The sequence below is a fragment of the Amblyomma mixtum genome, chromosome 3 (genome assembly GCF_055824585.1).
Source record: "Amblyomma mixtum isolate Tamu chromosome 3, ASM5582458v1, whole genome shotgun sequence".
In the NCBI taxonomy this organism is placed as follows: Eukaryota; Metazoa; Arthropoda; class Arachnida; order Ixodida; family Ixodidae; genus Amblyomma; species Amblyomma mixtum.
Genome location: NC_143014.1, coordinates 21092946 through 21106446, shown reverse-complemented (window position 1 = coordinate 21106446; position 13501 = coordinate 21092946). Strand labels below are relative to the sequence as shown.

Below are 13501 nucleotides of genomic sequence, written 5' to 3'. Positions count from 1 at the left end.
TGCTGCATTGCTGCATTGGCTACGCACGCCATGCGTACCCCTAATCATTCAGTGCAGCGCGCGTGCATGCAGCCAGCACGGTTTTTCTCTTGTCAGCTGTCACCGCACCCTTGGTTCTGCATGCTTCTTGAATTTCCCATAAGAATAGCTTCCAAAAAGCCGGCTTGATTCCTGTGATGTGAAGGTGTGCGAAGCTCCCGCTGATGCAGTGATGGCGGTGCTTTGATCATCGGTGAACGGTGAACATTGTTCCGGTTCCCTGAAGTTCGAATTAGTGAGCTTTTACAGGTATTAGGACAATCAAACTCCTCCAAGTATTTACTGTCAGTAAATGCTCTGAAGTTTGTCATCTTTTCTTTTTTTCGGCACAACCCTGTTATAACAATTATTGGTTATAACAATGGTATTTCCATGGCACTTGAATATTGTTATAAGTGGGCTTGACTGTACTACAACAGCAACATCCCGAGGCACTCAAGCTACGCATTTTACCGCCGTTACGCTGAAAAATGTCCAGTCCCTGCCATATAGTTGATGTACTTAGGTGACACGCTCGCAATGCTCGGAGCACTGGATTCCGCACGCTTACCGTAATAGTGCCACCCGCGAGCACGCGGACGACGGCGCTCTGTACTCCCTAGTCGTCGCTAGGCCTAACTTGTTTCGTATCAAAGCCACAGTGGACAGCGTTTTTGAATTGACCAACGCTATAATGAATGTTCTACTTATGGTGCTGCCTTACTGACAATCTATAATTGGTTCCTATTAAAAGAAATATATACGATCGATTTCTGCGACGCCTTAGCAGCGGAGCTGGCGTGCAAGCAGATCGGGTCAGTCGCGCTGCAACGGCGACAGCTGCTATGCGGCTGCGAATGTAAAACTAGCTTGTATCGCAGTTATTACTCCTACCAGCAACTCGGTACAGGCCAGCGATCCTCAAGGAGGATTCATTTTTGACGTTCCCGTATCCCAGGGCTTATTATTTATGAGAACTAGAAAGTTTAGCCGGATCACCGCGTCACTTCATTCGTTGCACCGCAACCCAGAACGTTGGCGAGCCTTGGGACAACAGCGAACCGTGATTCAAGATAACCGCAGTTAAGTTTGGCATCCGGGATTAAGCATAACCACATTTATACTGCCCGTGTGAGCGCAGGTCAACCAACAGGCTTCTGCCGCTGTAATGCTGACAGAGCAAGATGGTCATCTGCACGTGCCATCTGTCAGACAGATGGCAAGTACGATCATCGTCGGCTAGACTCGACATCGTCGACAAATTGCAGTGGAAAGTTCAGGCTGCGATCATTACGTGGGAAAAAAAAAAAAATTGAATTTTGTAGGGGTGCGATCATTACGCGAGTGCGATCATTATGCGAGTAAATACAGTATATAACTTTTTTTTTCTCAATTATCTAGTCCAAAACAAAGTGCGGTCCATACAAGGGTGTGGCCCTTACATGAGATTATACGGTATAATGGCAGCTGGAGTCCTGCGGCAGCTCGATGCACTTTTTCAAACAGTGGTGTCTCTAGTAACCGGCAAAGACCCTATATGAAAATTTGCCGGAAATTTCATGACCAGAGAAGCTTTGAAAGACTAATATCGCTAAACACACACAAGCCAAGTTCTTATTTCACATCTCGTAAAGGGTGTCGACAGGCACAAGCAGCAGCCAAGAACCTCAGTGCTGTGCACCAAGCTGTACGCAGCTACATCTAGCAAATACAAAGGTGGCATAGAAAAATATCATGACAGGAGGATAAAAGGAAGCATCACAATGCAAAGCCTTATTAAAACAAGAGAAAGCAAACATTAACCATGAAATAAAGATAATGGAGTGCCTAGCGTTCCGTCCAGACGGAACATTTGCTGCTGCTGCAGTTCCGTCCAGACGGAATATTTACTGCAGCTAGAGCTCCGTCCATACAATAGGCAGTTTTAGTTTCACGTACACAGAAGCTTCACGTAAGTAGAGCGCTTACGGATCACCAGTGCGCATGCGCAGAACGTGAAGTGTCTGTGTGGGTCGCACGGACGTACGCGAGATTCGGATCTTTGCGTTGCGGTCTTCACGTTGCTTGCGTACGTGGCGTTGGCAAGATGGCGACGCCTGCCCGCCCGCTTCACAACGATAACAGCTTCGTCGCTAATCCCTCGGCGTGGTATCGTGCTGTAAACTGCTGTATTTGCCTTCAGTTTGTCCATTCTTGCTCTCACATGAAGTTTTAGGTGAGAACTAGCTTTTGTTTTCCAGATAGAAATCCGTTTCAGCAGCTCCTAAGCCTGACGGAGAAGCGTTTGTGGTCGTCATAGCAACGAGTGTGCCGACGGTCTCGCGAGACCACGCGAAGCTCAAAACCTCGCGGGATATCACGAGACCCTCGGCACAGTCAGCGGGAAAAGCAAAACGGTGCACGTCTTGGCTCCACACGCAGACGTCGTCAACATGAGTGGGACACCAGCGCGCCTTCGCTTCTCGAAAAGCGATGATTTAAATATGATGCGGGACGTGAAGGAATGCAATCCCTTTGAAGATAACATGCAACATACAGTTCGGTGGAATGAAATCGCTCAACGTTTGTCAGAAGAAAGGGGGAAAGTGTTTACCGCCCGCACTGTGGCTTGGCCTGGCTCCGCTCCAAGCAGCTCGTCTAAGCAAAATTAGTTTTCTTTATCTGTACTAGATGACGCAGCACAACATGCTAGCGCATTTTTTAGGTTCTATGGCAGATCTACGCAGTTTGTGTCCCGCATGTGTAGCTAAAACTACGAAGCGACACGAGCGTACGCTACGTTGACTGCTCATGTTAACGTGCGTGAAGGTTCTACGTACGTGAATCTAAAACTGTCTACCGTCCGTACGATCCATACTATACAAAATGGGTGATTTCTACCCACATAAAGCATTCCTTTGCCTCTGGAATAACCAGTTGACAAAGCTGTATGCAGATGTTCTCTCTACGCACGTATACGTCACCAAAATATCTGTCCGCGTACTGCGCTTAGTTACATCCTCGAAGGTATAACTTCCGTGCGTGCATGCAGGATCGGGAAAATGACACTGTTAGAAGCAGAGTGCAGAAACTCTTCGTGAAGTGATGCGATGCCGTCGCTATTTGTGCTGCAAGATGACGTAGCGCGAAAAAGACTAAGACGTACACAAACGGTTAACAAGCATTATGCAAACGCACCAACAAACCTAAGCCAAAACTCGATCTATTGCCATTTCTCACTGACTGCTTGGAAAATAAAATGATGCAACAGGATATCCTGTCACACATTAGGCGGAACAGGATTGCCACTTTTTTAAATGGACATGCAAAAGTCTGCAAGCAAACTGGTTTCCAAATCCCTAACGCCAACTTTAATTCCGTCTTGACATAACTCTTGTGGCAGATAATGCTGGACGGAACTGTATGGTGTCAGATACAGTTCCGTCTGGACGGAACTTTAGCGCAAGTTGTAGTTCTGTCTAGACGGAACTCTAGCCACAGCCTAAAGATAAACATGACGGAAGCTGAAACGTTATTTTTCTTTACTTCATAGCTGGTGTCTGTTTTTTCATGTTTTATTACGACTGCCCCTGATCAGTCAGCTTTTTGTCCAACTCTCGAACTGCAATGCAAAAGCTTGAAACATTCCGAGATTCAGCCTTTACACCAACAATCAAATGGAACACAAGGGAATTGTCTGACTGCACAATGTGTGACCGAGCAGGAATAAAGAGGCATGGTACTAGTGCACACAATATCCCAGCCAACCTCGTCAAGCGAAACAAGAGACATTTGCCGAGCCATCCAACAGAACCTGTACCTCCTGCCTAGGCTGCTAGAATACTGTGCCCCTGCTGAATGTGGACAGGGGGCCTTCCTCCCCATGACAACTCCAGAGGACATTCCAAGTAGCTGTTATGATTTGCATACATTGGAGAAATACTGCAGTACTGTTTCAACACACATGTAGGCAGCTACACTACGCCCCCTAAATCTGGCAAGCTGCCTTGATGCAATTTAGACCCCTGTTCCTCGTTGTTTGCTTTCAGTCCAATGTGTAAGGATGTTCAAATAATGACTTACCTCTGTTCTTGTACTGTTGCTTGAATTTCAGATAATCGGACAAGAGACCGGGCCATTTTGAGCTCAGCTGAAACCCGTGTGCAGTTTAGACTTCCCAAGCTATGCGCTTCCTCACTGTACCGGTTTGCCTGGAAAGAATAAGTGGGGGTGTTAAAAGGAGGGAAGCAGGTCGATGCAAGATTTCCATGCGCAGTCAGCTACACTCCTGCTAAGTTGAAAGGCCTTGGCACACTTTCTGTCTAAGCCCAAAGGAAGGAAGGGCGTCCCACACGGAGCATGCATTTGGTGGCAATTTTTTACCACCCATTCAGACAACCTCAGCACAGTCTGCACAGCAACGTAAATTCTAAACAATTTCTATCAAACATGTACAGCTCTCCCATTCTTTCGCAGCATCAAGGCAGCAATGACCAGATGGTCGCTTAGAGCACTGCAGGCGAGCTGCGGCATTTGTGTCATGGAACAGCTGAGCAGCCAACACTGCACCTACGCTCATGATCTCATCTGTTTTGCCACTTTTGAATGACAGCATGATTGGCGCTGCCACGGTATTACTAAAAAAAAATAGAAGAGCTGTACTTTCTGAGACTCATTGAACCCCAAAACCGTTGTGCCTTGATGCTGAGCACAGGGGTGTACCCACCTGTCGCTCAGCGTGGTCGGCCTGCCAGCCTGTGACATGCTCGATGAGTGCCTCATTGTAGTAGTTGGCCAGCGAGGGTGTTAGGCTGGGAGCCGACGGCTTAAGCACAGCTGATACGAGTGAGCCTGTGCCGCTTAGGCTGTGCAGGCTGCTCACGCTTGAGGTTGGGCTGTCTCGCCTGCACAGACCACCACACTGCATTAGATACGCTGGCCAAGTGCATCCCACCTTCGAAACTGCACAACAGTTCCCACAGCGACCAGCTAGCACAGAGGAGGGGAGACCTGGCAGAGTGAGCACTGTAGTCGGAGCCAGGAGAACGCCGGTCTGCATCCTTGTCACTGCCTGTGGCTGCCACGGGCTGCTGCTGCTGGATGGGCGGCAGGCTGCGGCCAGGGTGCACGCCCTGGTACGGAGACAAGCTGGCAGCCTCCCTGGCAGCTTCCACCTGGGCAGCTGCACCAACCATCACAAGAGTTGGCCCACAATGAAATGACCATGCTGCACCCTAAACTGCTTTAGGAGGAGGCACTCTGTAACACCAGCAGGAATGCAGTCACACCACAAGTGTGTGCCAACAGTGCACACCTTCATCAAGCTTGTGCACTCCGAGCTACTTCACCTTTTTTTGCCACAGCTTGTGATGTGTAGTGAAGGGCCTCACCACATTCATCTGCACCATCTAGAGTTGAAATGAGGATTTTCACAATTTGATAAAATGATTTCCCCAGACTTGGAAGCCATTACAAAAGTTCAGCTGCTATTCACCCTAGTGAAATTAGCCACACAGGTATAAGTCGCAAAGCATACTCACTACTTTGCGCTTGTTTCGTCAACTGGATAGCTTGCTGTATTGTTCTGAACGCTGAAAAATAAAAAGAAAGGAAGAAATTTCCAGTTTAACGCTGGAACCTGTTAGTATGCAACAACATATGTACACCCTCCCACTTTTTTAACCTAAACGCGGGAGCGTCGACTGCTCGGCGCCGGAAGAAAAAGGAGAGGAGAAAGCGAGCGAGGGCAACGGCACACCCTTAATTACTAAGGGTCGTCTGCTAGGCTATTCTGATTAGTGCGAAGCAACCCCTTCCCATCATCGGCTGTTAAGCATCGGCGCCCCAAGAAGTTGAGAGCAATTGTTTTTAACCGCTGCCTATAGCGCGGGTGATTCCGAAAAGAGCATACGTTTGGGGACAGCCTAGCATGCCCAAGAAACCAGTTGCAATCGTTACATAAAAAAAAGTGACTGAAGGGGTTCCTCGCTAGAGCCGCGTTAATTTCGCTAAAGCAAATGCTCTCGAGGCGCTGCCGGCAAATGCAGCCAGTGCCTGGAGTCATGCTTGGAACGCTACGCATTTCCACCAGCCCGGAGTCACAAACACACAGCAGATAGAACACGTAACTCTGCCACAAAACTTGCTTCGCAGGGGTTGCTTCGCACGCAGCAGAACAGCCAAGCAGACGACGCTAGCTACAGCGGCATGATCAGCACGCATGCTCGTTCCCTCTCCCTATTTCCGCTATGCTTCGCCCCGGCACCGCTGCACTGGGCAGTCGACGCTCGTGCGTTCAGGTTAAAAAAGTGGGAGGGTGTACATTTGGACAACTGTTCTCAGGAACTGGTGGGCTCTTCGGAAACTGCAGCCCTTATTCTCTGCAAGCCACCTCTCAGTGTTAACAATGCCAGAAAATGATAACACCATACCGTTTTGGCTGTGTGCTTAAGGTCCCCGTACCTCCGCTTTTACCTGTTTTCAGGCAATCAAAACAGCATATTCATAAAAGATGGGCACTGAAGAATAATAAAAAGCCAAAGGAACGTCAAAAACTTGTGCATTTTATCCAGAGGCCTTACCAATGACACTACACAACAGGTTTGTCCGAACAGCTGTTATTAAATAATTTTAAAGAAGACATTTGCACGAGAAAAGGAAACAGCAAGAAGAGGTGCAGCTTCAAACTTTTTAATTTGACCTGGCTCATTTCATCATCACTCCCTGTGCAAATCAGTGCACTGCTACTGAAACTGGACTGTTTCTCAGAAATTCTTTAGTACCTTTGAGCCGCCAGAGAGACCAACTCTGAGCAACGCTAGCAAACTACATATCACCAGACAGATATGACAGTTGTCAATGGTGCAACCTACAGATTTGCAGTTCAGTGCAACATAATGCTTGCATGCAACAGCATGCAGGGCATTGTGTCAGTGAGAATTCTAGCAATCACTACCTGCTAGTTGCGGCACTATGCACCTGCGTTCTGCACATTTCAGCAAAGCCACATAGCAGCATCAACAGTTAAATGATGGATTTTTTATGGCGCAAGGGCATCTGTGGCCAAAGAGTGCCATGGCGGTTTCAAGTACTCAAGGTGGTGGAGTCAGCAGAGACCCATTTCCCAAGCATTTCACCCTAATGAAGCCGAGCACCAGGCCAGGGGAAGAGAGCTTGCACCCACTGTGTCACCGGTGGGTGCCCGGCGGCACTGGGGATCGGACCCCGCACCTCCCGCATGCGAACAGTAAAATGCTTGTTTGGCGACTACTGCATAGCTGCATATGCAACAAACTACATTACAATGACTTAAGCACTACGATATTAAGGCTACAATATCAGTGGTTTTGTACCTGAACCAACATTTCTGTCAACATTATGTACTAACGTGCCCCTCTCAGCTGAACACCTGAAGCAAGTAAGCCATCTGTGCACAACCCACTACTAAATGGGTGTAAAAAAGAGAAGACAATGAAGGAGTCAAACTAATTCTTCAAATGTCTGCTTATGCAACATAAGCCCATGCAAAGATTCAATACACGTTACTACGCAATCTTCCCCGTTATGAAAAAAAATTGTTCCAGCTTTAACTCTTTCGCTACCGCGCCATAGGCCATCATTCGCATATGATCGATTCAAATCGCCCGCGCAAAAACGCTCATTTTGGGGCGTCGTGGACGTGCTCCGCCATCTAGTTAGCGAGCTCAACAACTGCTCTTTCGATTGCAGCCTTGGTTTTAGTGTTTTGACATGAGGGGGCGCCGTGAAAAATAAAACTCTGAACGGCCGCAGCAGCGTCAGCCGGAGAAAATGGCGTCCGCATCGCCGCGCGCTCCTCAAAAGCGAAAGCTAACACCGAGCACATCGGTCGGTTTCGGTTTCGTTTTTTGCTACGAAAGCAGTGGTTATTAGTCGGGCAACAATGTACAAACGTCGGATTTCGGTTTCGACAGCGAGACTTCGCCTCGGGCGCCTGGAACGTCAGCGCGTACTTGCATGTAAGCTCTGTTTTTGTTCGCTGTGTGCTTTCTGCGGTGCATACGGTTTGTAATTGATGACAGTAGTTTATTTTTGTGCTTCAGGGTCTTCACAACGTATGGCGAAGACAGTTTGCCAAATGCTCAAGGTCGCGTCATGTTTTTCAACCAAGACGACAGCTAGGTGTCGTTATCGGCACATCGCTGCGGAGCGGCGCTCGAAGTTTCTCTCGACCTCTCGACTTTTTTTTGATGCTCTTCACGACGGAAATGATGAAGACCGCGTGCGAAAACACTAATAAGTATGCATAGATGAAGATTTTGAGCAAGCAAACATACGCTCGGCGCGACGGCTCATGGGAAGACGTGAATCTGTTGGAGATGCTGATGTTCATTGGAATCATCATATACTTTGGAATTGTTGACCTGCCACCACTATATCTCTACTGAAATACCAGAATAATCTATTCTGGCCCTCTGCCATCAAAAATCATTTCTCAAAATTGGTTTTTCGCTTTTTGTTTGTTTGTTTTTGCACGTAACGGACCCGGATGATTCAGTGGCGGCAGCATCTATTGCCAAGACTTGGAAAGTGTCCTGGCTTTTGAACCACATCGATAAAACTTATTTCATCGATCCTGATTTTTTTTAGCTTGCCTAACATGCCAAATTTTATCAGCTGGCTTTCAGGGAGGAGCTTATTCAAGAAATCTTCGGGTATGATGAGGGAAAAGAAGTCCACGCCCCCAATCCTCCCATAGAATTCCTTCAACACCAACCGAAAAAAAAAAGAAAAAAAAAGTAGAAACTGCAAGCTCGGCTATCAGAGAACAAGGGAGGAACAAAGATAAAATCTTATGTGAAGCACCTGTCAGTCTACCTCTGCTTCACATATTCACCCCTGATTACTCTTCACAGTGGCACCACAGTCATGACCCCTGACTTGACAGGCCATGGAAAGTGCAGTAATTTTTTCTCATAGCTGAAACTGTGAATAATGACAGCTATAAACATGTGCAACAGTTTGTATATTCCAGTTTTCCTCTAATCAAGTTCTGGCTTAGTGCAGCCGGTAATTTTTGTTTTTGCTATATACTTTTTTTTTGTTTTTGGCAAATTTCACAAATAAATGTTAATTTACTTTTGCACACACAACTCTTCTGTTTGTTTCATTCAGAAGTGCAACTAATAAGCTACAATTTCATGCATTGCAATATGAGCTGGGTGTGTTCGTTCTTGCTAAAAAAATATTTCTTTCAGTACAGTCCAAATCATTCATTTTACCGCGGTAGCGAAAGAGTTAAGGTTACCCTAGAAACACTGCTCACAGCATATCAATGTGAAGCCTTACCAGGAAAGCCATTTAAAGGTGGAAAAAAGGCCTTTCTCAAGCAGGACACAAGAGATTCCTTTCTCACTTCCTCCTAAAACTGCGACCGTGGGGCTTGCCTTCCAACTCTACATTGCTGCCACACTGGAAAGCCGGCGTTCGGGTGCACTGGCTGCCATGCGGTGAAGCCAGCTTAGCAGACCAAATGGTTGCAGCGGCTCGCACGAGGCCGGCTTCAGAACTGCTGAAGGTGAAGCAGAAATTAACTTAATGTGTTTACAGTGTGCCCATAGCAGAATTAGACCTCTTATGAGTGAGCTAGGCCTAGCGACACCCATGCTGCAGGAAACGCGCCACTAGCGCAGGGTGCACAGTATCCACGCTTATGGGCTACACCTGTTGGAATGTTTCATATATCAAATTACAGATATGCCCAACTATTTCACAATTCCCTTTGAGTTCAACATATCCGAGATCAACTGTATACACAAAATCATGCCGAAAAATAGCACTAAATATGTCCAAAAAATCCTGTCAGCTAATCTACACTCTCCTTTCATCATCATCATCATCATCATCATCAGCCTGACTGCTCCCACTGCAGGGCAAAGGCCTCTCCCATGTCTCTCCAATTAACCCTGTCCTTTGTCAGTTGCCGCCACTGTATCCCCGCAAACTTCGTAATCTCATCCGCCCACCTAACTTTCTGCCGTCCCCTGCTACGTTTGCTTTCTCTTGGAATCCACTCCGTTACCCTTAAGGACCAGCGATTATCTTGCCTTCGCATTACATGCCCTGCCCAAGCCCATTTCTTCCTCTTGATTTCAACTAGGATGTCATTAACCCGCGTTTGTTCCCTCACCCACTCCGCCCGCTCTCCTTTAGCTCCCCATAAATTAAGAGAAGGCATCCAGTGAGCTGGTGCTCTACACAGTGTAAGCTGTGCAAAGCCCTTAAGAAATCATGCAGAAAGTAAGTGCATGCATGCAGTGCTTACAGGTGAGATGCTTGTGAAAGGCCACAAGGACACTGTGGGAAGTCCATGCAGTGCTTACAGGTGAGACGCTTGTGAAAGGCCAGAAGGGAACTGCACTTGTGCTATGGATGCACTGCACAGCCATGCCACACTGTGCCTAATGGGCTGAAGGCTGCACCATTTACCTTATTTCTTCGTGGTCAGTCATAAAATAACAAAAACAAACCACACCAACGCATTACTCTATTCCAAAGCTTGTCTATGTAGTGCCAACACTGTCTGCCATCATGGTCAAAACTGCTGGCAGTATAAAGTGGAAGCAATTTCAGTGCTTTGCTTGTCCGTTCCTCTCATCCCAGTAGCAAGCGAAACAAGCATGCTTTTGGCAAGCACCTTCGAAAGACAGAGCAGTAAAAAACACTGGCACAGCTATATGCTGCAGTGCAGTCACTTTGCACACAGTAGCTGAGAATGACTGTAGCAGTCAACCACACGCACCAGGGCACCATGCCTGCCGTGCCAGACTGAAGCAAGTGCGCCCCTGCTTTCTCCAGCCTGGCGCTTGCATGGTCATCAAAACTTTGCAATCATAGCAAGGCATCCTTTCGTGCAATATCGCGCATATCAAGAAGACGATGTTTATTCGTGCAGTACAGAGGCAAAGCAGAGAAAATATGAACATGCAAGAGTGGTTTGGTTTGGTTTATGGGGTTTAACGTCCCAAAGCGACCAAGGCTATGAGGGAGGCCGTAGTGGAGGGCTCCGGAAATTTCGACCACTTGGGGTTCTTTAACGTGCACTGACATCGCACAGTACACGGGCCTCTAGAATTTCTCCTCCAAAGAAATTCCAGCCGCCGCGGCCGGGATCGAACCCGCGTCTTTCGGGTCAGCAGCCGAGCACCATAACCGCTGAGCCACCGCGGCGGCACATGCAAGCATGGCATGCTGTCTCACAGAGCTTCCACATGACAGGAGATAATGAAGTGAGAATGTAATAAGGCACTAAATTAAGCCAGATTACATGAAAAGACGTTCAATCAACTACATAATAGTGGGCATAGCTTACAGCATGCAATAAGCATGTCCTGCTGTCTCTTCCACTTGGCAAGCTACACTGCTCACACTGGAGACCAATTCAAGGCACTTCAAATCAAGCTCATAAAAAGCCTACACATCAAACTTAAATTCAAGCAGAAGAGAAATTCCCACAGAAACAAACAAGTAAACTAGAGAAAAGTGCAGAAAGAGTATGGGCCTGCATTCAAGGTCTGAGAAAGGGAGCAAGTGGAATGAGGCAATTTTACTTCAGTAGTACATGCCTGTTACAAGAATTGCCAGCAAACATTCACCTGCAGTGAAATTCAATCCACTGCATACAGACACACATTGGTAGCTCTGGCATCAGGAATAAACTGAACACCGTTGTTTAGCTAACTTTTAAACAACCAATCGGCATGTGGCATTTGTTTCGTCAATCACAAAGTTTATGTAAGTAGGCTCACATTAGGCTCATCTGCACGGATGCTTTACAGTGAGAGGTGCGTGAGGCAAACAGTGCTGGTATGGTATGCTGCAACAGAAGAGTCTCACTTTCATTGCTGGCTGACGAGAATGACATTCTGGCATTCTCCCTGGAAAAAATTCAGGTGGCACTTTGGCTGTCTAAAGTGCGTAGAGGCGAAAGGGTTTTCCACACCACTCTGTGGCACTGGTGACGTCACCACTGGATGACGTCACACACAATTAAGTACTAATTACTGAGCAACGACAAATTACTAATTAATGACTAATTACTGATTAATTGCTAATTAATGACGCTTAAGCTTCACATTTAAGAGTGGAACGCAACAGCGTGTTGTAGCACTGCCAGGGAGTCCACGGAACGCCACCACCCGTTCAGCGCGATGCCGTGCCCTTTGAACACAACGCTTTTTGAGGAAAGGAAATGGCGCAGTAATTCTCTGTCATCTCGGTGGACACCCGAACCGCACCGTACAGGAAGGGAGGAAGTGGAGTGAAAGAAGAAAGAGGGTCCGTAATGAAGAAAATGAAAATTGTATTTGAGGAAAGGAAAATACGCAGTAACTGACACCCGTCAAATGCGTGACACCTCTGCTGACAAGCTTCTGTCGACAATGATGAGGCCTTAATATGTGAGATACACATGAGCCTGGCTCATGCACCTTGCAGTGGACACTCACGGTCTCTACCTTGACTCAAAAATAACACCACGCCCATCAATGGCTCAAGGCAAGAATGACATTCGGCTGTCACGGCCCTATCTGATGCCAGACAATCAATATCAGCACAGTTTCTAGGCCTGCAGCACTTCACTTGAAAGCAGTGACCAGTGGTACATCAGAAAATGATCATGCTGGGCTAACTTCCCATACATCCATGAAAGAAAGCAACTCCCCTCCAATTTTGAAATGTATCTGCGCCCTGATGCGACAGGGACGTTGATTTTTGTTGCATGGGCTGTAATGCAGGTCCTAATTAGAAAAGAAATCATCAGTCCGTGCAGGCCACCGTGGTGGTTCAGTGGTAATGGTGCTCAGCTGCTGACACCAAAGATGTGGGTTCGATCCCGGCTGCGGCGGTCGCATTTCGATGGAGGCGAAATACTAGGACCCCTGTACTGTGCGATAACAGTGCACATTAAAGAACCCCAGGAGGTCGAAATTTCCGGAGCCCTTTACTGCAGCATCTCTCATAGCCTGTCACTTTGGGACGTTAAACCCCATAAACCAAACCAAATTTTCTTTTTGGTATGGATTATGATAATTAATGTCCCAATGCAGCACATAGGCTATAAGAGACGCCATAGTGGAAGAGCGAAGACTAATTTAGACTACCTGGGGCCATATTACGAAACGATCACAAATCCTGCCAAAAGTTATTGACAGCGACGTCAAAATGACGAAACAATGTGACGTTGCCGCTTGATGCAACGAGGAATCAGCCAATTACAGCAGGGCAGCCGAACCCGTATATATCGAACCCGCATATTTCGAATTATTGGCTATATCGAACACGCAGATTACCCCCTTCAAAATACCATGTAAAAGTATAGGACAGTTGCGTTGTATATCGAATTCCATTTTCGCCGGACATTGGATATATCGAACGCCGCACCGCGCAGCGCCCCTGGAAGGTGCACTTTCCCCAAAGACACTCCTGTCCGATCCTCAGCCGCCTCAGCGGAGAACATTTCCGCAGT

General features: G+C 47.2%; 1 protein-coding gene across 5 annotated transcripts in view; it reads right to left on the bottom strand.

The window, feature by feature from the left end:
* The window catches only part of wcy (WW domain-containing adapter protein with coiled-coil wacky), a 96886-nt gene that overhangs the window by 12590 nt on the left and 70795 nt on the right, over window positions 1-13501 (bottom strand). For 2 of the 5 annotated variants that reach the window (XM_089578305.1, XM_089578308.1), the window contains 5 exons: window positions 5538-5588; window positions 5346-5405; window positions 5008-5179; window positions 4724-4901; window positions 4081-4208 (listed from right to left, as the gene is read on the bottom strand). In XM_089578305.1, coding sequence (XP_089434431.1) covers window positions 4081-4208; window positions 4724-4901; window positions 5008-5179; window positions 5346-5405; window positions 5538-5588 — 589 coding nt within the window. The remainder of the gene's footprint in view (window positions 1-4080; window positions 4209-4723; window positions 4902-5007; window positions 5180-5345; window positions 5406-5537; window positions 5589-13501) is intronic. The other 3 variants (XM_089578306.1, XM_089578309.1, XM_089578307.1) reach the window with 2 other exon arrangements.